Here is a 23,610-nt window from a genome sequence, read left to right as displayed (position 1 = left end):
GGAAAATTAAAGTAGGACATTTGGAAAGTCCCAGGTATCTGGTTATACGTCCACACATCTGATTTGAATTGCTAATTTAAGGCACTGGAGAGGTCCAGGGCCCAGAACAAGAATGCAGGTGGCCTTCTGAGTCAGATATTCATGTTATAGTCACTGTATGAAAACAGCAATGGACGTGGTACACTATCCCCGCTCTTCAAAAAAGCACCCCAACACACCCATTTTTAATATGATGCAGCAATCAAGGGCTTTATGAACATAGTTTTTACAGTGTTGGGTTGGTTGCAATCACTTTCCGATATACCTGGTTGACTACGGCCAACTGTTTCCAGTGCACATTCTTGGGGGAAAGGTTAAGCCCTTGCAAGTCAGACAGAATTGATTTTAAGTCAGATCAAATTACCTCTTACAGAGAATCACAACAGAAAATGAACCTGATTAGTTCCCAAAAATATTCAAAATAAAATAAGACATTAAATGAATTTATTACACTGATAAATTGTTGTACAAGTCAGACTTTAATCAGACAATCATAAGCATTTTCTCTGTCTCTCATCAACCCATATGGCAGTAGATGGTCAATGTGAGTATAACGTGATTGAATTAATTAAATCAGAAATGATAAACATTTCAGATATACTGTAGCTTTGTGGCATTTCTCATTAACAGTTTGATACAACAAAATATCAATTGCTTTGATTAACAGACTCCTCATCTTCTAGATCAGAATCAAGAACATTCCTGAGTAGAGAGAACAGGACCAAGGAAAGAGAGAGTGCTAATGGACTGCCTGACTGTAGAAGGACGCAGAGAGGTTGATATCAGTGTGCCTATATTGAAAAGGGAAAGTTATTTTTCAATTTGTCATACAGATAACCTGCCATTTCTTTAAGATTACAGTGTTTACCTAATCTGTTTGTTATTGATACCTTCCTGTGTATTTGATGAGTAAATCACAAATTCTCCATCCTCCTGATCCTTCCAGCCATTTTCCATCCACAGTCAACTCAACCAACTCTAGGTTCCCTGTCTATTAATTACGTTAATTTCCCTACTTTGTTCTTTACCAGACCAACATCTCTATATCCTCTCCCTTCACCTCCTCCCATTCCTCCTCAATCCCACACCTCTCCTTTCACCTACTCCCAGTTCTCCTCAGTCCCATTCTTTCTTCATCTCATCTCTGTCGTCGTCCCTTTCAGTCCCACTCTCCCTCATCTCTGTCTGGGTTGTCCTCTCTTGGTGGCTCCTGAAACTGAATGTTGGCCAGCATATCCCTCATGGCCACCATCAGACGATTCACTTCCTGGTTCAGATCCCGACCTGCCTGAGCAACTTCCAGGTCATCCGGCGGCAACGGCTCACCCTGGAAAGACAGTGACTAGAGTGTTAGCACTCATTTTAGTACACCTGAAATATGTTTGGATAATACAGAAACACAATGAACACCTCCTTGCACATTTCTACTGTCTTTCAAGTTCAACATGTTCCATAAGCTACGCTAAGTGGTCACACGTGACCAAATTCAATTGATGGAAATGAATTTGACGGAAATCCATTTTACGTCTGGGAAGACAAACGAGAGCTTTGTACGAGCCAAGTACCTCCATATATTGGGATTACCACGCAAATAATTCATTGATTTTATGGATTTAATGTGCTAACAAGCATATGCTAACAAGCACATCCTGGTGATTAAATAATTATTTTATTTTCCGCACCTACATTTGTTTTTAGATAACTCTGTAGCTACTGTACTTTAAATGTAATCAAAGAACGGCAGACAGATAACATCTCTTCCTCCTAAACTGGATCTCTTTTTATCTCGGCATCGCTTCCTCTACCTAATCATATAACAGCCCTTACATGACACAGCACAGCTTTAATAGACAAAAACAGCTTAAGGACAAAACTACATTTTAACAGTAGTCCCTCACGGTTAAAATGCTGGGCATTAGACTGATGCATAAGGGTTTCTGTTTGAGACTGGGTGTTCCTGGAAGTTGCATGATTGACTGTGGCACAGAAAGACATGAAACCGATGTGCCCAGATTGATGTTTCACAAATAATCAATATCCACGAAACACGTGGCATCCCACTGCACAAAATATTACATTGCAACTCAGTTCCATTCTCGGACAGCTACAAAAAAAGATATACTCCCACACATAATTTTTATAGATGTTTTTAACATATGGGTCTTTTTCGATAGACAATTAATGTACATTGGCACTCAAAAAGTCAACCTAACTTGGGTTTCTCTACATTTTTTGTGTTGCAAAATAAAAATTAAAAAGCATGAGTTTTTGCCACTGAACAACATAAAAATGTCAATACTATCAAAGTAAAATCCAGAAATGTCAAATGTTTTAATCAGAAATACAAAACAGTATTCCCTGCCTTTAGTCAATATTTGGTAGGGGCACCTTTCGCAGCCATTATAGGCATGAGTGTATTTGGACAAGTCTCTACCAGCTTTGCACATCTGGACACAGCGATATTCACCCATTCTTCTTTGCAAAATTGCTTAAGCTCTGTCAAGTTGGATTGGGACATTTGGTGAACAGAAATGTTTAACTCTTTCCACATATCCTCAAGCTGCTTGGACACAACCATTCCAGGACATCTAAATTTTTTAACCACTCCAGCGTGGCTTATGCTGAATGTTTCGGGTCATTGTTCTGCTGGAAGAAGAATCACCTACCAAGTCCCAGGTCTCTTGCAGACTTCAGCAGGTTTTTTCTTCCAAGATAACGCTTTAATTTTCTCTATCCATTTTACCCTCAGAGTCTACCACATGCCTTCTGGCAAACCTTAGCCAAGATTTGATGGGAGTTGTTTTCTTTTTGCCACTCTCCTATAAAGGCCACTTTTGTGAAGCACTCAGAATACTGTCTCCCAGCTGAAATGTGGAAGAGTGTCACTTTATTAGAGTTACCACAGGCTCCTGGTGGCCTCCCTGGCTAGTGCCCTTCTGGCCCAGATTCTCAGATTTTGAGAAAGTCCTTATATAGACAGACTCAGTTGGACCATATTCTCCCCATCTCTCTCCATACCTATGCTCATGGTGACATTCAATATCTTCCTTCTACCCCTGATTGTTGCATTTGACTAACCTAATTCCAGATTCGCTTTGAACATTTCATTGTCTTTATGAATACGTTTTTGTTAGGAATTGTACAAACCAACTGTGGGACCTACCAGAGACCAGTAAGTAAAATTGCATATGAAATGAAAGGAAACTTCATTTCAAGGTTAACTTCATGGTAAATTAAAACAATAAGCACGCCAATAGCCAAGTTCTCAATTAATTCAATAGCTTCTTTTGTGAATGTCAGTGTCTGAACATAGACATTTTAGCGCTCACATGAGTACAATAATAGACAAGGGCGACATAATATATTCACACTGCAGTAATCAGTGGGGATATCTCTTGTTAATGTCAATAAAGCACTTGATGTGCATATAGGGCATAAATGTTCAATCATGGTCAGCCTGCTATCTGACATTAGATCAAGGTCAAAATCAGATAAAACACATACAAATACCTGATTTAATTTTCTTCAACGTTCATATTTGTTAGCGATTATTTTTCAAAGTTACGCTGTTGAAGAATTAAGTTAAGTCGCAGCTTCCCCCACTGATGCTTACCGTAAGTTCTGAACTCAAGGGCAGCCTCTCCAAAGCATTGTCTCAGGTCTGGGTGTGTTGTTGTATAGTTAATCCACTCAGAACCTTAAGAGACTTAGGGAAGATCTACTGACACGCCAGCTAAAGTATGTTCCTTTTGAGACGACAGTAGACCAGTGTCTCTCCATTAGCAAGACTCTCAAAAATGTTAAGATTTTTTTTTGTTTATGATTATATGTGAGTCAGTGTCCCATTATAATGCCTCATCCCGCAGACTCTGGCCTTGCAACAAAGTGGCCAGTGTATGTTAGGAATCTGGAAGCTTTCAGGCAAAGACAGTGTTAAACCAGGAACTCTGATTTTCATTAAGCTTTATGAATGTTTTCATTGTTTGCTGCAGCAATGTGTCAACCTGGCAAGCAACCTGGGATCTCTCTAATGTTTTTGATTACACTGTACCGTGTGTGAGGAGGTCATATGCCACCACAGTGCTGAACGTTTTCCATTGGTCACCCTTTCTGCAAGGCACTGTAAAAGCTAGCTATGGAGAGAACGTCAGCATCATCACCATGAGGTTTATTTTTCACATCTGCTTTGTCTACACAAACTGAACACTTTTTCTCCTCCCAGTTTCACAGTGTCAGATTAATTATTATAGCCCTCTCTTATTGCAGCAACTGCAGGTGGGCTCGGGAGATTAGAAGAGTTTGTCATAAAACCTTGTTTCCAAAAAAGTTGGGACACTGTGTATAATGTAAAGAAAAACAGAATGCATTGGATGTGCAAGTCATTTAAACCCTACATGCAATAGAAAGTAGTACAAAGACAACATATCAAATGTTGAAACAGAGAAATGTTATTGTTCCTTGTAAAATATATGCCCACTTTAAATGTGGGAGAGCTGGGACAGGGGCAACAAAAGACTGGAAAAGTTGTGTATTGCAAAAAAATTAAATAACTGGTGGAATATCTCACAACTAATTAGGTTAATTGGCTACAGATCAGTAACATGATTGGATATAAAAAGAGCATCCCAGAGAGGATAAGTCTTTCAGAAGTAAAGATGAGGAGAGGTTCACAACTCGGGCAAATAACGCAAATAACGCAACAATTTAAGAATAACGTTTCTCAACCTAAAATGTCTCATCATGTACGGTACATGATATCATTAAAAGAATCAGAGAATCCGGGGAAATCTCGATACGCAAGGGACAAGGACGAAAACCAATACTGGATGGCCGTGATCTTCGGGCCCTCAGGCACCACTGCATAAAAACAGACACAGTTCTGTGGTGAACATCACTGCATGGGCTCAGGAACACTTCCCTAAACCAGTCTGTGAACGCAGTACATCACAACATCCACAAATGCAAGTTACAACTCTACCATGCAAAGATCCAGAAACACCACCACCTTCTCTGGGTCTGAGCACATTTAAGATGGACTGAGGCGAAGTGGAAAACTGTGCTGTGCTCTGACAAATAAAATGTGAAATTATTTTTGGCAATCATGGACGCTGTGTCCTCCGAACTAAAGAGGAGAGGTACCGTCCGGCTTGTTATCAACTCACATCTCAAAAGCCAGCATCCGTGATGGTATGGCATCATGGCATCATGGCATCATGGCATGGGTGACTTGCACATCAGGGAAGGCACCATTAATGCTGAACAACATACACAGGTTTATGTGGCAACATATTCTGCCATCTAGACAATGTCTTTTTCAGGGAAGGCCTTGCTTATTTCAGCAAAACAATACCAAAGTACAACAGTTTCCAAACTCCTCAGTTCCCTTACTCCCTTAACAATAGACTTACAGAGGATTGTTAAAAGAAGAGGTGATGCAACACTGGTAAACATGCCCCTTTGTCCCAACCTGTTTTAAACGTGTTGCTGGCAACATATTTAAAATGGGCATGAATTGTTCCAAAAAGAATAACATTTCTCAGTTTCAACATTTGATATGTTGTCTTTGTACTATTTCCAATTAAATATAGGGATAAATGATTTGCACATCATTGCATCCTGTTTTTATGTGCATTCTATGCAGCATCCCAACGTGTTTGGAAACAGGGTTGTATGAGGACATCCGCAAAGCTGTTTGGCTTCTTATAACCATGTTGGAACCTAGCTTATACACCTATGACACTAGGAGGAGCGCCCCTCTGGGTAATGAGCTGACAGGTTACAGGGGCTCGAGACAAGGAGTGGTTTAAGCACAACATGGCAACCCTGACCGGACCATCCTTCAGCCAACCCAGATAGTGCTAAGATCATTTGCACCGTCCTTCGCAGGACCTTTCGTCCCATCTACATCCATCAATGTCCCTGACAGGAATCACAGCTAACCAGATGGAAATCAACCAGTTAAGTACCAGTTACTAAAGATATAAATACTAGTTGGATGCATTCCCAAATTCCTAACTCATTAAGAAAAGTGACTGGGGAATGACCAGAATCGTCTGGTCATTAGTATAACTAAAATGCTGTTATTGTGGTCATTACAAGGTGTCATCAGAGACAAAAAAGAGCCAACATATTGAAATTGGAAAAATATGTTTCTAAAAACCTGGTTGGGGTCCACCTGTGATGAATTCAATTAATTGGACATGATTTGGAAAGGTACACACCTGTCTATAGAAGGTCCCACACTTCACAGTGCATGTCAGAACAAAAAACAAGCCAAAAAGTCCAATATAATCTTACCTAAGAGACAGAATTCTACTGAGGCATAGCTCTAGAGAAGGTTATACAAACTAAGTAACCAGGAAAGAAGACTTTAATCAAGGGGGTGACCACAAATCAAATAGCCACACTAACAGAGCTTCTGAGTTTCTCTGCAGACAGAAGACAACCAATCACCCTCTGCAGCAATGACTACAACCCACGGGCCAGTCTCACACAGTGCCACTCATCCATGCAGACCTGCTTTCATTTAGGGAGATTTGTGGGGTTTTGAGCATGGACTTAGCCCAGGCCATTCCAAAACTGTAAATGTCTTGTTCTTCAACAATTCTGATGGAGTCTTGCGTGTGTTTCGGGACCATTATCTTTATTGCTATACCCAGCTGCACTTCAGCACAGAAACATTTCCTGAAATTCTACAGTAAAATTTTTAGATAATATTCAGTTCCTTCAGTGATAGCAAGACGTCCATGTCCATGTCCTGGAACAGCAAAGCATCCTTAAACCATGACACTGTCACCACCATGCATGATCGATGGTATCAGGTTCTTAAAGAGGAATGCAGAGGGTTTTTCGCCAAACCGAAACTAATTCTAGCACATTTGGAAAGTATTCGGACACCTTCAGTTTGTCCATTTTATTATGTTACGTTACATTAAGAGCTATGTACCACACCCCTGAGATTCTAACTGCGGCTCTAAACTGATCTCAAAAACAACCTTCCCAGAATTCCTATGACAGAAATCCGTCGCAGTGGATTTGATGGAGTTCTTTTAATGCAAACGGAGTTTAGTATTTTATTCCATTTTGCAGTTGTTACATTCATCAGAATATTTTCATTTGAACTGTAGTTGAAATGGTCACAGAATTAGAATAATCCAGACACCAAGGAGTTTAATTCCTTCACTTTTACAACTGAATGAAAGCTAGAACGCTACCAATATAGATTTCTAGCTTAACAAGAGAGCGTCACAGACCTGGATCTTACAAGGAAACGAGAGGAAAAACATTTGTAACTAAACAATGGCTTGTTGCAAGGCCAGCAGATGTCTTCTTCATGAATAGTATTCATAAACCTTACTCAAAGACAGGTCCTATTAGAAATTAATAAATAAGTCAAAGCTGAACCGTCAATACAACAACACAGAACCTTCTCTCCCTCTATATTTCTAGATAATAACCAACTTACTCATAGTTGATCCACTCCTAGCATAAAACAGGAGTTCTTTCCCCCTGCCCATTTCCAAGTAATGATCAACTCAAGACTGATAATAGGTTACAGCAAACCTTCATCCACAGACACATAGCCACAACAGCTGCCGCTTACCTGCAAGTTAAAGTTTGGCAGCAGAGAGCGGAATAACAGCGACAGGGTGCTCTCACTGGAGGCCCTCACACTCTGCCTGCGAACACAGTGATGAGATGTGTCAAAAATAGGTAGGTACAATCACTTCTCAGTTGTCACCATGCAGGGTTCATCCGACCACTTTATTGGGTACACCTGCTCGTTAATGCAAACATGTAGCTCCAAATCAATTTATAAAGAATGCAGACATGGTCAAACATTAGAATACCAAAGACACGTGATATAAGCAACTTTGTCCGTGATATGCAGATATTCTTTTATTACAATCGCCCAAAGTCAATACCAACATTTTGACATCCTTGTATGTGTGCCGTGCCCTGCCATGAAATAAATAATAACGTAGCTTTTGATGACGCTTCAAATTTCAGCAAATTCAAAATAAGTCATGCCACAATGATTTCTATATGCTCTAATAACTAAGAATAAGAATTGAACTTAATACATCATTTTTCTGTAATGGTACATTATACAATGCGTGGATATATAGTGGGGATAGAAAGTCACCACCCCTTTCAAAATGTCCACCTTTTGTTGCCTTACAGCCTGAAATCAAAACACAAAATCCGACTTTTTGTCGGTCTTTAATTTACACACAGTAACCCACAATATCAGAGAGTGAATTATTTTCTTCTAAAAACTCTGAAAATGTATTACAATAAAAACAGTAAAATACCTTACTTGGATAAGTGAACACACACCTGAGTTAATAATGGTTAGAACCAACATTTGCGTGAATTACAGAGAGTCTCTACTAATTTCGCACACCTAAACTGTTCGATATGTTCCCATTCTTCCTTGTAGAAATGTTCAGTCAGATTGCATGGTGACCTCTTATGGACTACACTCTACAAGTCACTACAGATTCTCCATGGGAATTAGGTTGGGGCTTTGACTAGGCCACTCAAGGACATTCACCTTCTTGTCCTTCAGTCACTGTACAGTTGCTTTGTCTGTGTTTTTTTGGGTCACTGTCATGTTGAAATATGAACCATCTTCCCATTTTGCACTGTTAATATTCCCTTCTATCCTGATAAGTGCTCAAGTCCCTGCTGAGAAGAAACACCCTCACAATCAGATGCTGCCACTGCCAGGCTTTATTGTAAGCATGATGTTCTTTGGGTGGAAAGATGTACTGGGCTTTAGTCAGACATCGTATTGCGTTCAGGCCAAAAAGTTTGGTCTCTTCTGACCACAGCACTATTTGACACTAGGCCTAGGAATCTACAAGGTGCCTTTTGGGAAAGCTGAAATGAGTCTTGATGTTGCCTTTTTGAGGAGTGTTATTTCTCCTGCCACCCTCCCACAGAGGTCAGGTTTGTGGATCGCTTGTGATATTGTGGTTACATGCACACATTGACCAGTCTTTGCCGTAAAGGCCTGAAGCTTCTTCAAAGTTGCGATTAGTTTCTTGGTAGCCTTTCACAGTCCATCTTGACCGGTCATCCAGTTTGGAGGCCTGATCTATGCAAGGTCTGGGGGTGCCACACGCCTTCCTCTGCTTAATAATGGTCTTAACTGTGTTCCAAGGGACAGACAAAGCCTTTGAAATCTTTTTATATCCAACCCCTAACTTGTGCCTTTCCACAACTTTATCTCATAGATCATTTCTCCACCCATTGTGGGTTCTTTGCCTTGAATTTCACTTCTAAGCAGTGGAGTCCTCGATGAACAACTGCTTTTATTCTGAACTAATCAAAGTCACTACCATTCAACACAGACGGAAGACAATTTGCTTGACTTGTGATCTGGAACGTTGTCGGCTGTTCCTCAGCAAGTATGCAATTGCTATTCTATGGGGGGTGTTCACTAATCCAAATCGTTTTTCCCTGTTTAAACTGTAATTCATTTTATGGTGACTTTCAATACCCACTTTACATTTAGTAAAGACGTATTACACTTCATCAACAAAGGTGCAACACAGAATTAATTATTGAAAAAAATACCACACCCCTCAATAGCACAACCTGTAATAAAACATCAGCCATTTTAATGCAATGGGCCGAAAACAATTATTACGTCTTCTTTGTGCATATAATTGTTCATTTTGGATTTGTGGCCAATATATTGGTGCCTCCCGATACAGTAGAACACATTGAAACATGTTGTCTCCTACCTCTCAGGACGGGTGTATGAAGCCAAAGAGTCCAGCGGTGGAAGAGGGTCAAAGCCCATCACTGGCTGAGTGGTCACCTCCTGGGAGACAACAGAAAGAATTCCTCAATATGCTTACACTGCTTTGAAGGCATATCCTTACCAAAACACTCGAACTTCAAAGTCAAGCATTGAAAAGCCTAACAAGAGAAGCAGATAGCGTAGTAAGTTACTGTGTTGTTTGTTACTCTTCTGCAAACCATACTGAGTAATGTTTCAAATATCTAGTAAGAAAATGAACAGACTACAACTCAATACAGAGCACTATTGATCAGGATTATTGTTGCTGAGGAAAAGTAGCCCAATGTACAAGGGAAAAGGTGACATGAGGTACAAACTCATTCATAGAGTAAATGAATAACAATATTACAATGAATGAGTGCACCCAATCTGAAACAGAACTGGCAACCAGGATGTGACGGTTGCCTGGGATTCTCACCAGGGGCAGAGCAGAGGTGGCCTCTTTAATCTCAGACAGGATGACATGGCGATGGATGTTCCGGGGGGCATTCTGGTACCTCTGCTTCCTCCTACAGGGGTTAAAGGAGACAGGAGGGAAAACCAAACTCAGAGACAGAGGGCACACGTCATTTCAATGAGGATTCCATCCAGGATTCCATAATTGCTGAATTATTTCACTAACCACTGCAAAATGGCCAGATAGAATGGTTAAATCATCAGGCTAATATGCTACAATGAAGCCTAACAGAGAAAAAAAAGTATCTTTGTCAGCCTACTTTAGTGAGAAATTTTAACAAAAAGATTGCATACTCCATGCAAAGTTTTATTTATGTAGCAAAAACAAGCATTTTAGCAAACTGAGATGACAGAAATATCAGCAAAATCATGTTATATTTAGTTTCTGATATTGACATTTAGCACTGTATTTGTGCCCTTGTGATACTCTCCTTATTAAGCTTGACAGATAAACTCTTTTCAGCATCAGTATTACTGAATGATGATTTATTGTCTCCAGTTTATAGTCACAGCATTAAAAATGAGCAAATCTGTGATAAAAGAAAGAACATAACAGTAAGTAATCATATGCTGACTACTAATCTTGTACTTACTGTACTGTGTGCAGTACAACATCATCAAACCCTCAAATACATTGTCATTTTTAAAACAATTTGCCAAACATATAAAGAATTACACCACATTAAGTCCAGTTTCTAACATCTCTGGCCTATAGATATTGTTTCAAAGGAATCAAGAAATCCTGTGTTATTTGTATGCCGATCAATCACATGTACATTGTCTAAAGCCTTAGTCAAAAATTACAGCACCAATAGGTTCTGCATTCTTTCAAGTGTAGTGGAAACCAGGCTAACCTAAGGTATGTAGGCAGACAAGCCTGGAATCCTCACTAAACATAACCCACTGAATACACCTTACTGAGACAAAAGGGAATGCGTGTAAACTCCAGGCTACAGGTGAATGGGGTAAAGGACTGGATGGATATAATCAGGTTGGATGGATATAATGCCAGAGGTCTAGGGTCTCTCACTTGTTTTGGCAGTCCTCCACCAGGGGGTCTTTGCTGTCAACTCGTTGTAACACTTCCCTCACACACTCCTCCAGCCACAGCAGGACGCCTGCTTCCCTCCAGAGGGTGTGAGTCCGTCCCACGTACAGAGACACCAGCTCGGCGAGGGCAGGGGACTGCCTGTAGAGGGTGTGAACATGCCATTCCCATTCAACTGACGCTGTCCGACAATATGACAATGTCATACCAGTATATGACTATTCAATTGCATTATTATGACTGACACGGGAGTTGCATTCAAACATTAAAGATATGGAGAAGACTCCTCTTTAAACCACAAGTATTACCCCAGCTGGCTTTTGGGTCCGAAGAAGACGTGGGACACCACGGCAGCATCTGGCTGGACTGTGCACAGGTCCAACAAAGGCATCAACACTGAGGAGGAAATAACAAAGATAAAGGTTATATGTTCCTGATATCTGTGACAGTGTGTGTACAGTATATTCCTGATGTGTGTGACAGTATATTCCTGATGTGCGTGACAGCATATTCCTGATGTGCGTGACAGTATGTAGAGCATATTCCTGATATTCCTGATGTGCGTGACAGTACATTCCTGATGTGCGTGACAGTACATTCCTGATGTGCGTGACAGTATATTCCTGATGTGCGTGACAGTATATTCCTGATGTGCGTGACAGTATATTCCTGATGTGCGTGACAGTGTGTACAGCATATTCCTGATGTGCGTGACAGTGTGTACAGCATATTCCTGATGTGTGAGACAGTGTGTGTGCCATATCTTCCTGATGTGCGTATGCCTCTAACCTCCAGGGAACATGATGAGAGCGTTCTGCAGCAGGAGGTCGGCCTTCTGTTTGAGCTTCTCTCTCTCCCCTGACTCTGTCTGCTCTTCCTGGCTCAAGTGGAAGCAACTCAGAGCAACAGAAAAGGCAAAGTTTGGAAGCTGGGACAGGTTCCTGTGCACCTGTTAAACGCAGAAAACACACATCACACACACCATAACCCCAACAGTAACATTCATCCTAAACCTAACCCCTAAGCCAAAAAACAGACAGTTTCTTTGTGGGGACCGGCAAAATGAAGCAAGGCAGTAAAACTGTTACTATCCTTGTAAGTATAGGAAAACAAGTACACATACACACGTTACCAGACACACATATAAACATAGACACAGAACACAAGAGACACACAAGGCAAATCCTGCACACAGATCTTCTCACCTCCCAGGCTTGATACAGTCGGAGGAGATAGCTGTACTCTCGCGAGCGCAATGAGAGGAAGTCAATGAGCAGCAGCATACAGAGTGGATCCCTGTCTGGGTCCAGGCTAGGGGAAAAGGACATGACAGAAGAGTAAAAAACACTGCACTGTATCCTTACAGACTAAAAACACACAATCGTTTCTCCAAGCCACTGAGCACCAACTGTTTTCTCTTTGGGATTGCATTGCCGGGCATCTCTATAAGCACTGTGACAACTGCTAATGTAAAAAGATCTTTACAGGACAAATTTGTACTCCTTTTATTTAAAAAACAAAACAGTTCCATCTTCTCTTCATAAATAAGACCACCACATCAGCCTGCATTAAGAGCAGCAAGGGAAACTGCTTTCCCTTCTGCCAGGCTATGCTCATGCCTTAAATCCCTACACAATTACTTATTTCTGCCATTTCCGGTCTCTAGGCTGCTACACACTTGTGTGAGTATAGCTCCCGCTCAGCCAAGTCAATGCTCTTTGCTCTTTGCTCTTTGACACTAATGGTGGAACCATCTTCCCCTTGAGACTAGCACCGCAGAGTTCCTGCCCATTATCTTCGGGAACTGTTCTGGTGCTTAAACAAAATCCATTCTCGAAACAATTCCTTTGACTAATCAATTTAATTTATCACAGTTGGACTCCAATCAAATTGTAGAAATATCAAGGTTGATCAATGGAAACAGGATACACCGGAGCTGAATCATAGTTATCATAGCAACGGGTCTGAAAACAAGTCGTCTTTGACAAATATAATGTATGTTAATGAAGATTTCTGCTACAGGCCTGATTCTGTAAAATATTTGTTAAAAGAAAAGCTTTGTTGATGTTAAACACTACAACATCTACCACTTCACAATCTGAACAGAGGCAGTCAGCACTTTGAGGCAGCCAGGACCAGAAAACGCTAAAGTCAGTTTGAAGACTGTTTTGTTTCTTTATGACAATATTCACAATGTTTGTCTGACACTTGTGAATTCGTCTCAATAAGGCATTCATCCACTACATAGATAATCCTAGCAAAAAGTTGGGAAAAATACAAAAGTAATGAAAATGCCATTACCCTACCATCAATATTATGAAAGCAAAAACCCAGGAGTACCCACTGGCCTTTGTAGTTGTTTTGAAAATGAAAATGTGTGAAGCGTGTGTCACTTTACTTTATCATGCAATGCTATTCTCCACCCTAAACAGCACACACCCACAGCCTTGCATGTACCTTAGGAGGAGTCTACAATATTCCAGGGCCGTCCGTGGGCATCCTCTCCTCTCCAGAAACATCATGTGCTTATAAAGAGCCAAGAAGAACGCCCTGCAGAGAGGATAAATATACTAGACTTATATAACACGTTTCATAAAATTTTATATAAAATGGAAATAAACAAAAAAGGCCATTGTGGATTGACTAGTACAGCAGAGTTCATAATCATATTGAATTATCTAACCTGTTTTCCGGTCTCCGGTAGTCCAGCCTGCTGGTTCCTGAAACCAGGCTGAACACAGGGTGAAACGCACACTCAAAACTGTATAGGGCCCGTTCTGAAATACACAGTCTTTTATAAATGACAAGTACAGAGACATACATACAGGCACCTGCTGTTGTATTTGCACCCATGAAGATGAGCAAAACATTATACAATAAACAAAGCTTGGAATTGAAATCAAACAATTACTATGAGGTTAAAGTATAGACTCTCAGCTATTTAGGTTTTAAAATTTAGAAATTACAATGCTTTTTATACATTCTTCTGCAACACACCAAAAGTATTAGGGCAGATTAATATACAGTGCCTACCTGTACAAAGTCAATACCCACCCCTTGGATCCTTTCACATTGTTGTGTTAGTGACACAGTTCCATGCATTTAAATTAGGATTTATTTTCAATTATCTACCTAACATACTAGTTCAGAGTTAAGTACTTAGTATGTGAAATACAACAATATATTAAAAATATGCGCCTGAAGTATCATAACTAGAGTTTTCAACCCTAGAAGTTAATACTTGCTAGAAGCACTTTGGGCAGTAATTACAGTTGTGGTAAACATTTTAGTTTACAATACAGAAATATTTAGCTTAAACAACTTAGATGTATTAAGTGTTTTAAAATGTTTCTTTGAAACATTAAAATGTTTTTTGTTATTGCTATTCTTTGGAATTAATGGATTACCACAGATATTTGTTTAAAACCAATATAACAAGCAATTAATGTGGTCAAAACATGCATGTCCATTCCCATGCCCACAACACACCTAGCAAAGAAGAACAGTAATTTTACATTGCTGTTCATTAACTATAGTTAAGCATTCAATACAGACATACCACAGAGATATATCTATTCCAGCTGTGTGAATTCAGTTACGGGAAGGGCGTGTGGTTTGAAATTAACTTTCAACTCGCAGGTCGAAAAGAAGTCAGAGTGAATGGAGGCTGCTTTGGTTTGCCCTCTGTATTGATGTGATTTAACTCTGACCAGAGCATGCTCCGCTCAAACTGTAACTGCATTCATCAACTTATTTCTAGAGATTGTTAGGAGGTTCATAGTGTCAGGCTTGTAGTTATGCTAGCATTTCACAGTTATGCTAGCATTTCTTGATTAAATATATAACCTGAGTAATTAAAATATTCCAGTGTTATTCAAACATTAATCTGGCAGCAGAGTAAAATTAAGAGCAGCCAACCCGCCAGATATTATATCATAAGTATTATGTTGTTTTGACATTGCAGTCCTCATTCCTGTATGATCAGATTATAACCACGGAGTTATACTTGGCCCGATTGGGACACTGCATCAATGTACTTTTTCATTAACTAATTTCCTGGATCATCAGTCATAAAAGTGTATGTTTTTGGATGCACATTTGAAAAAATAAACATAAAATAGGATTTCATGCACACACTATTGTAAGTCGCTCAGGAAAAGAGAGTCTGCTAAATTAATTCAGTGGGCCGTAAATGCTTGACGATGTAACATATTGTACATTGATTTTAGCTTCTGGATGGGAAGGGTTCCACAGCGCAATATGTGAACATTACTGATCTGGGTTACTGATCTAGCCCAAGCAAGTCAGGTAGATTAAGCCCCTTGCATTCAGTAGGTGTGGCAAAAGCTGACCACAGAGGAAAATCTTCTCAGATCGGATAGCTAGTGAACTGCTATCTTCAGGCACCAATACAACTTATCAAATGTTGAAACAGATTTTTTGCTGTTGTTGAACAATATAGGCAAATTTAGAATTTGATTGCAGCAACACACGTCAAAAAATTGGGACATCACCTCTTTTAACAACACTGTAAGCATTGGGGAACTGAGGAGACCAATTGCTGTCGTTTTGAAAATGGAATGTTGTCCCATTCTGGCTTAATATAGGACTGCAGCTGCTCAACAGTTTGGGGTCTCCTTTACTGTATCTGTCATTTTATATTTCAACAAATATAGATAGTTTCAATGGGGGACAGGTCTGGACTGCAGGCAGGCCAGTTTAGCACCCAGACTCTTCTACTACGGATCCATGCATTGTAATACGTGCAGAATGTGGTTTGCCATTGTTCTGCTGAAATAAGCAAGGCCTTTCCTGAAAAGGACATAATCTGGATGGCAGCATATGTTGCTCCAAAACCTGTGTAAATTGTTCAGCATTAATGGTACCTTCACAGCTGTGCAAGTCACTAGGGATGTAACGGTACACGGACCGTTCGGTACAGGACATTCGGTTCTAACGTCCTGTACCGAAAGGTCTAGTTTTAACCACACAAGTTACTTTTTTGTGTGCGAAACTAAGATTCTAAACAAAGAGAATCCCCCCCGGAGATGGATCTTGTAGACGTAACTTAGTAGCCAAGAACATGTAACGCAGGTAAATAAATATGGCCAACACAAACAACAAACCAGAGCTTGAGCACCCTCCCGCAACCTTGAGAGAATTGCGGATTTAAGCTCCACTACGTAGGATTTGTTCAGTAAAAAACTCAAGTTTTGTCCCATATAAACATGTTGTGTAAGCTGATGAGGCCCCCTAAGAGTTGTTTAGCAACACAGACAGTTAAATTTATATTTTTTGGAGACTGTCGCTACTTTCCAGCAATCCCGTTCCAGCTAATCGCCTTCTGCGAGGCGGGCTTTCCTCCTTGGTTTATATTGTGAATGCGCATTTTACCTGGATGAGATATGTGCAGGTTTGCTGAAGTTCGCTTACTGTAAGAAACTATAATGTCAACTAGAGACCAGGATGACAAACTGGCAATTCCTCCCTTGCCTACTACAGAATACACTATGAAAACAGCAAAGAAGCGAAAGAAGACTTAGACTAGCTCTCTATAGCTAGCAACTATAAACCCTAAACTAACGTTATCAAGGCTAACAATAACATTGAACTCGGAGTTCCGCTTTTTGGAACAGGTACATCTATTTTTCATATTATTCGGAACTTCATTCTCTATTGGGAGTTGGTGGGAACCGCTTTCTGATCCGTGAGTAATGGCAACATTTTGTAATAGTTACCTCAGTCCATCTAAAATGAGCTTGGACCCAGAGAAGGCACCGGGGTTTATGGATGTTGTTTATTTATGGTTTATTTGCATTGGTGGAGTTCTAACTTGCATTTGTGGATGCTGTGACATACTGTGTTCACAGACCATGGTTTTCGGAAATGTTCCTTAGCCCATGCAGTGATATCCACTACAGAATCATGTCTGTATTTAATGCCCCAAGATCACGGCCTTTCATTATTGATTCTCGGCCTTGTCCATTGCGTACTGAGATTCCTACAGATTCTCTGAATCTTTTAATGATATAATGTACCGTAGATGATGAGATCTCCAAACTCTATGCAATTTCACGTTGTGATACATTATTCTTGAATTGAGGCACCATTTGCTCACACAGTCTTTCACAGAGTGGTGAACCCCTGCCCATCTTTACTTCTGATAGACTCGTCTTCTCTGGGGTACACTTTTCATATTCGATCATGTAACTGACCTGTTGCCAATTAACCTAATTAGTTGTGATGTTCCACAAGGTTATTTTTTTAGCACTACACAACTTTTCCACTCTTTTGTTGCCCCTGTCACAGCTTTTTTGAAGCGTGTTGCAAATTAAGAGCACTGATTTTAAACATTTCTGAAGGCTCTGAATGGGAGGTAACCACAGGAGCAATACTCAGAGGATCTGCACCCTATTACAGTAAATGTCCTTGTCTCCATTCACACACAGACCCAAGCTTTGAATGGTCTTCTGACAGGGCTAAGAAGCATTTATGAGGCATCTAATTCTCATGTGGACAAGCTGTTGCTGTAAATTAAGGCAAGCTGGGTCAGATTTGGTTCAGGAGTGATATTACTACTTTTATCATATACTACTGAAGTGTGTGGAATAAGTGTTGTGAATCAAATAACATAAAACAATGTACTACCCAGAAGATACTGATATCAAAAAGATCTGCTTTAACATAATCCAACCAATCATGACCTACACTAAATTGGATGATTCCAAGGATTCAGTCTTGTGTAAATAAACACGCCAATTGGGTCTTATGACACATATAAAAGCCTTGAGCAGGGGGATCCAGGGAAGATAATCTCACCAATCTGAGCTCTTATTATAAACTTCCCTGCTATTACAGCAAAGTCCCACTCACCAATCAGGTCCCTGGCCATCTCCTGGTCCTCCTGTATGCGACAGACGTCAGAGAGCTGAAGCAGGCAGTCAATGTGGTAGGGATTGAGCTGGAGCAGGGCCTGAGGGAAGGGAGACAGCCGAAACTATGGTTAACCTCAACCTGAAAATTCAACTGTACTTACCTCTATTATTTAATGCTGTATAAATCATAAGATTCATCAACAATCTAAATGCATGTACAGTACCAGTCAAACGTATGGACAAACCAACTCATTCAACGGTATTTCTTTATTTGACAATTTTCCACCTCGTAGTATAGCAGAGTGTGTTCAGAGTGTAATGTCAATAGAAATTTGTTGACGAACTGCAGTCCCATGGACTTGGCTAATGAAGATGGTCGAACTGAGATCAAGTGAACCCTTACCACAATGTTGTTGGGATCCATCGACTCCACAGCGTCCAGGAACTTGAACTGGACCTGTTGGTAGTCCCGGCTGTGCTCAAAGGTGAAGTACTGTTGACCATCCTTGGACTCCAGTAGGGTCATTGAGATACCTGAATGAGGAAATACTACATGTCACAGACAGCCAGACAATATGCAGGCTACAGGTCTGTGCAAAAAAAGCATCAATCAAATGTTTTAAAAATGTTAATATATTGTATTATAAAAGGGTTTGTGGGAGAAAGATTACACTCCCATTCATTGCATTAGCATGTACAGTGTGGCATTTCTTAGTTTATTTAATCTGTAACAATGAAATCAAGGCAGGACACGTTGGCTGGGAGAACAGAGGACATTTAATAAAAGTACTTGAATGAGCAGGAACAAAACAAAAGGCAAGACGGAATAACATTACATAAGGATAAAACAAAAACAAAGACAGACAAGTACCTAACATTGGAGAAGCTGCAACGTTAATAGGGTCTGTGACAAGGGAAACAGGTGTGGGCAATAATCAAAGAAAATGGGTGTCCATGAGGAAATGAGGGAGAGAGTGCATTAGATTCATTGGCAAATCAGGCCGCAGTGCCAGAACATGACATAACCTTTATTTAACCAGGAAAGACACATTGAGATTAGAAATGTTTTTTTCAAGAGGGTCCTTGCCAAGATAGGCAGCATGAAGTCATTATTAAAGCAAAACAAACAGACAAAACAAACATAAGTAATTCTAATGAGAAAAAAAGAAATCATAATTCATCATCACCAAAGGGGACAAATTCTTCCAATTTAAAACTATTGTTAGGCGTTCAAAGCCCACCGGGCTGAGTTCATAGAAGCCATTTTTGCTCATTCAGTTTGGGCATTTGGGACAGTTAGCAGGATACAGTCCAAACAAAGACATTTCTGAAGAATAAAAATACACAAATAAGAACTTAGCAAACCCAGAATGGCGTTTGTAAATAAAAGCATACCACTGACTGAGTTGGCGGGTGACTGGAGAAGGCCAGCCAACTCCAGCATACTAAGTGCAAAGGTCCGTGAGGGCTTTACAGTTATAAATAAAATGCCACGCTCCATGGTAATGGGTGTTAATTGATCAAAAACACTGAGTGGAAGCATTCATATTTAAAATATGAATGCTATAGTATAGGCATGAATGTAACTGATATGATCCTCCTTTAAGCTTAAAAAAAAAGCGTATTCCTAAAATGAAATCCTAACATCAGAATTTCAAATAAACATGTCACGAGGAAGTGGATCGAGAGGGTAACATTTCAAGTTGACATTGAGATATGAGACTACTCAAAAAGAGAGAGGTAAAAGATCACCCATTGATAACTTTGGAGAGAGGTGATAAATATACCAGTCCAAACCCAAGTCAGGAGATGAGCTTTGACACCCTGAGGAGAAGTTAATCCTGACATAACAGAGCCCCTGATTCTTCTCCAACCTAAGCCCAGATCCCCACAACAAAAGGGGCTCAATACATCCAGATATCAATTGAGTCTTTGAGCCTGGACAGCTTTCTAGAGCTTGGCTGCATTTGATGAAGGATACGTGGTGATTGAGTTGTTTTTTTTAACAAAACGTCATAGGACAGAGGTCAAAGCCACGCAACACAGCTTCTGGTGTGATCCAACCCTGAAAAGCTGCCTCTGTCAACGTGGCTTGAAGCGGCCCACCACATCAACTAGTTTGCACTGTTAGTCCTTAAGACGAAGGAGACCGATGAGAATTCTGGAAGAACACTGTTGCCTTGTTGCTCAACATAGAGGCGCCAGCAAGAGAAATGTATGTCTGTGTTGTCTTGCCCCAGGACATGGAGATTAAATTTAGAATTATTGATTCAATCTTAATAAATAGAGACTGGAAAATAAAAATGTATTTTGCAGAACTGGCTACACTCCATAGTCACTTGCCTCTAGGTTGTTCCCATGACTGACCTTTATTATACTAAAATAGTTATGCTATATTAGTGTATGAAAGCATTATCTTCTGTGCCGTCAACAAAACGTTTCTATGAAGTGTTGCATGAGTAGTATGTAATCACAAGGCTGTCATGGTGAAAGGCTGAGAGAACGGGCCTGACCTGGACGGCTGAAGCGTGGCCAGGTGTCTTTCAGGACGGTAAGCCAGGTGCTGCGATGGAAATGTCTCTGTCGCTGTCGAGGTCTGGGGAAATAATCAACACTGAGTCCTTTTATAGGAGGAGTTATGCCGTTTTGTGAAGGGGGTAAACCACAGATCGGATCTTACCTTTGGTCACCAAGAACTGCCCGAGCTCCAAAGTATCTCTTCAACTCCGTCTCAGGATTTAGGTTTCTAAAGCACAAAAACTAGAGGGTAAGTTCGAAAATCCGTCACAGACAACTTACTGTAACAATATAAGCCTTGGTGTATTTGGATTGGGTGACGCTAGGCCACTGAAAGAGACATGGAGCTGTCCCATTGTGTGCCTGCTCACCTGTGTTCCACATAGAGTATCGGCCTGTCTGAACCCCCACCGCCCTCACTCTGCAGGGTCAGTCCATTAGACTGCCCTATGGTCTCCAGCAACGCATCGATGTCATCCCCAGCCGCCACCTGATGACCACACATAACAGACGAATAATGAGGGAGGGCAGCCAATGTGACAGAGTGGGATGCCATCAGGGCTGTACCTGTACATACTCAGAATGCAATGAAATGCTGCTAAAGCAAAGAGTAAATATGGCGACCAGTTCACCATTAATACAGTAGATTTGACCTTACATTGGCAAGCATATGTTGTAGGGGATGTTTAATGTGGAGTGTATACCTGTTTTTCTCCAATTGTGTTCTTTTTCTTTTTCTTCTTTTTCTTGCTTGGTTTATATCTGGACTCAGGCTGATCGTCATAACAAAACAAAATGATTTCGATACATTCAGATTAAGTTAATCATGCATATTAATATTAATACAAATAATAAAACAACTACTAATACTAACAATAACAACAGGCGGCAGAAGCACACAATAATCCTACTCAATCATGGGTCTCTTCTAACCTTTGCAGCCACTGTCTCTGGCTGTGGATCTCTTTTTTCTGTCTCCCCGCTGTCACTTTTCTCCTTGCCTACATCACAGTTCTGTTCTTCTGGCTTTCCTTTGTCTTCATCAGTCATAGAATTCTCTGTTTCATGCTCTGCATCACATATCTATGGTGGTAGGGTTACAGCAAAGAGTGAAGGAGAGTAAAACACTAAACATATAGAGTTTAAATAAGTTTGGGTCAATTTAATTCCACTCAGGAACTACACAAATCCCTTTTTTTTTCTATACAAAAATTTAAACGTGGTTCTTTTGAATTGACTGGAATTGACCCAGACCCTGAACTATTTTCCAGCTGAAATATTCTTTTAAATTCTTGCATATTTTTAGCACTAAATGTTATCAGATTTTCAACCAAAACTTAATAATACATAAAAGAGAACATGAGTGAACAAACACAAAATGTTTTTACTTAATTCAAATCCCAATACCCTTGTGTGAAATTTTTCACACACTAAGTGATACTGATTACACCACCTACAGCAGCAAGAACTGCAATGAAAATGTTCCTGTAGTTATGGATCAGTCTCTCACATCGGCATGGAGGGATTTTGAGTTACACCTCCATGCAGACCTGTTTAAACTTATTTCTGTATTTTCAAGCAACATCTGTTTGTTTCAGGTCCTGCCATTACACCTCAATAGGGTTTAGGTCAGGAATTTGACTGGTCATCACCCAAGTGCTTTTAAGCAAACTTGAGACGAGCATTCATTTTTAGTAAGCAGTGGTATCTGCCTTACTACTTTGACAAGAATCCAATTTATGCCCAGTTTCTTTCCGATGGTAGAGACATGAGCATTGACCTTTAATATTTTCACATCCCCCGCCTGACCGCTAGGTTCATGACAGGGGATGCAGTGTTTGCTTTTTTCGCCAGATATAATGGGAACCATGTTGTCCAAAAAGTTCCACTTCCATGGAACATTGTTCTAGAACTCTGGTGATCACCTAGGCTACCTAACTTTGGTGTATTTTTTTTGACTCACTCTATTAATGACTACAAGCCAAACGTTTTGACCAAATAAAAGGGAAGAAATTCAGAAAATTTGAAAAACTGCAAATACGCCTTTACCGCACAATATGGTAATGGATGAGTGCGTCATTAGGAGTCGTGTGAACAGGTAAACTCAGTAGCTAGAATAGGGCTCGTTTGACTTGTTGAAACTGTCAATGTTTTCATCTGTTTATCTAGATAGCAAAACAAACTAGCCACTAGTTTAGCTTGCTATGGCAACACGTTATCTAGCTAGTGGGTCGGTATCTAACTACGTGGCAATGAACACATGTCTTTAAAATGTTCAAATACGTGTTAGAAAGGGAACACTACCAGTTCGTAAATGTTGGTCAAGTTTTTCTTATTCTTTGCTTTCCGGCTGCTGCTCTTAGAAGGCTGGATAAGAGCATTTTCTAGTTTCTCCTCTTCCTCAACCTCTACAGCCTGCTCATCTGGAACAAGATCCCCTAGGTCTAGGGCCTCCTGCCCCCGCTGTTTTCCCTTTAATCTCCGCAGAGCACGACTCGACATATTCAAGAAATGTTCACTAAGTTTTCAGGAAGCTCGGTTATGGTATATCAGTGGACTTGACAGATGAGCTCCTGACATAAACAAAATGAGACCAAAATCCACATGCCAGAAGAAATCTGATTCGCTATTGAAAAATAACTTCCTACGGAAGTGAGATGCTCCTTCTACGGCAGCTCCATGTAGACATATCCAATATATTTTAGACTTGATAATCACAGTTTCTTGCAATTCATTTTTGAACCACTATGAGGTAGTAGTGTATTAGGGAAAAAAACATTAATATCTGACTGAGGTGCCCTTCACATTTGTACATCCACATTTTGGGGGCTGTGAATCATTTTCTCTCCAAAGGTTTGTTA

General features: G+C 40.3%; 1 protein-coding gene across 1 annotated transcript; it reads right to left on the bottom strand.

Moving 5' to 3' along the window:
* Positions 1-499: 499 nt before the first annotated feature.
* On the bottom strand, positions 500-23,389 carry tcf25 (transcription factor 25 (basic helix-loop-helix)). Its single transcript, XM_010879448.5, has 18 exons — positions 23,054-23,389; positions 21,683-21,832; positions 21,454-21,522; positions 21,121-21,239; positions 20,913-20,978; positions 20,746-20,828; positions 18,636-18,766; positions 18,231-18,330; positions 14,041-14,134; positions 13,815-13,907; positions 12,563-12,668; positions 12,147-12,306; positions 11,666-11,753; positions 11,340-11,498; positions 10,272-10,362; positions 9,795-9,874; positions 7,643-7,718; positions 500-1,366 (listed from the first exon to the last, which is right to left on the bottom strand). The coding sequence occupies exons 1-18, from the start codon at positions 23,249-23,251 to the stop codon at positions 1,199-1,201; spliced, it is 2,031 nt and encodes a 676-aa protein (XP_010877750.3). The 5' UTR covers positions 23,252-23,389; the 3' UTR covers positions 500-1,198.
* Positions 23,390-23,610: the final 221 nt, after the last annotated feature.

Source organism: Esox lucius, chromosome 2 (genome assembly GCF_011004845.1).
Source record: "Esox lucius isolate fEsoLuc1 chromosome 2, fEsoLuc1.pri, whole genome shotgun sequence".
Lineage (NCBI taxonomy): Eukaryota > Metazoa > Chordata > Actinopteri > Esociformes > Esocidae > Esox > Esox lucius.
The sequence above is the reverse complement of the archived record's forward strand: the minus strand, read 5'-3'. Positions and strand labels throughout refer to the sequence as shown.

Coding starts and splice junctions, on each gene's coding strand:
- tcf25 (XM_010879448.5), bottom strand. CDS start 23,251: ATGTCGAGTCGTGCTCTGCGGAGATTAAAGGGAAAACAGCGGGGGCAG. Junction 21,523..21,682: donor CAGAGACAGTGGCTGCAAAG/GTTAGAAGAGAC, acceptor TATGACGATCAG/CCTGAGTCCAGATATAAACC. Junction 1,367..7,642: donor TGCCAAACTTTAACTTGCAG/GTAAGCGGCAGC, acceptor CTGTCTTTCCAG/GGTGAGCCGTTGCCGCCGGA.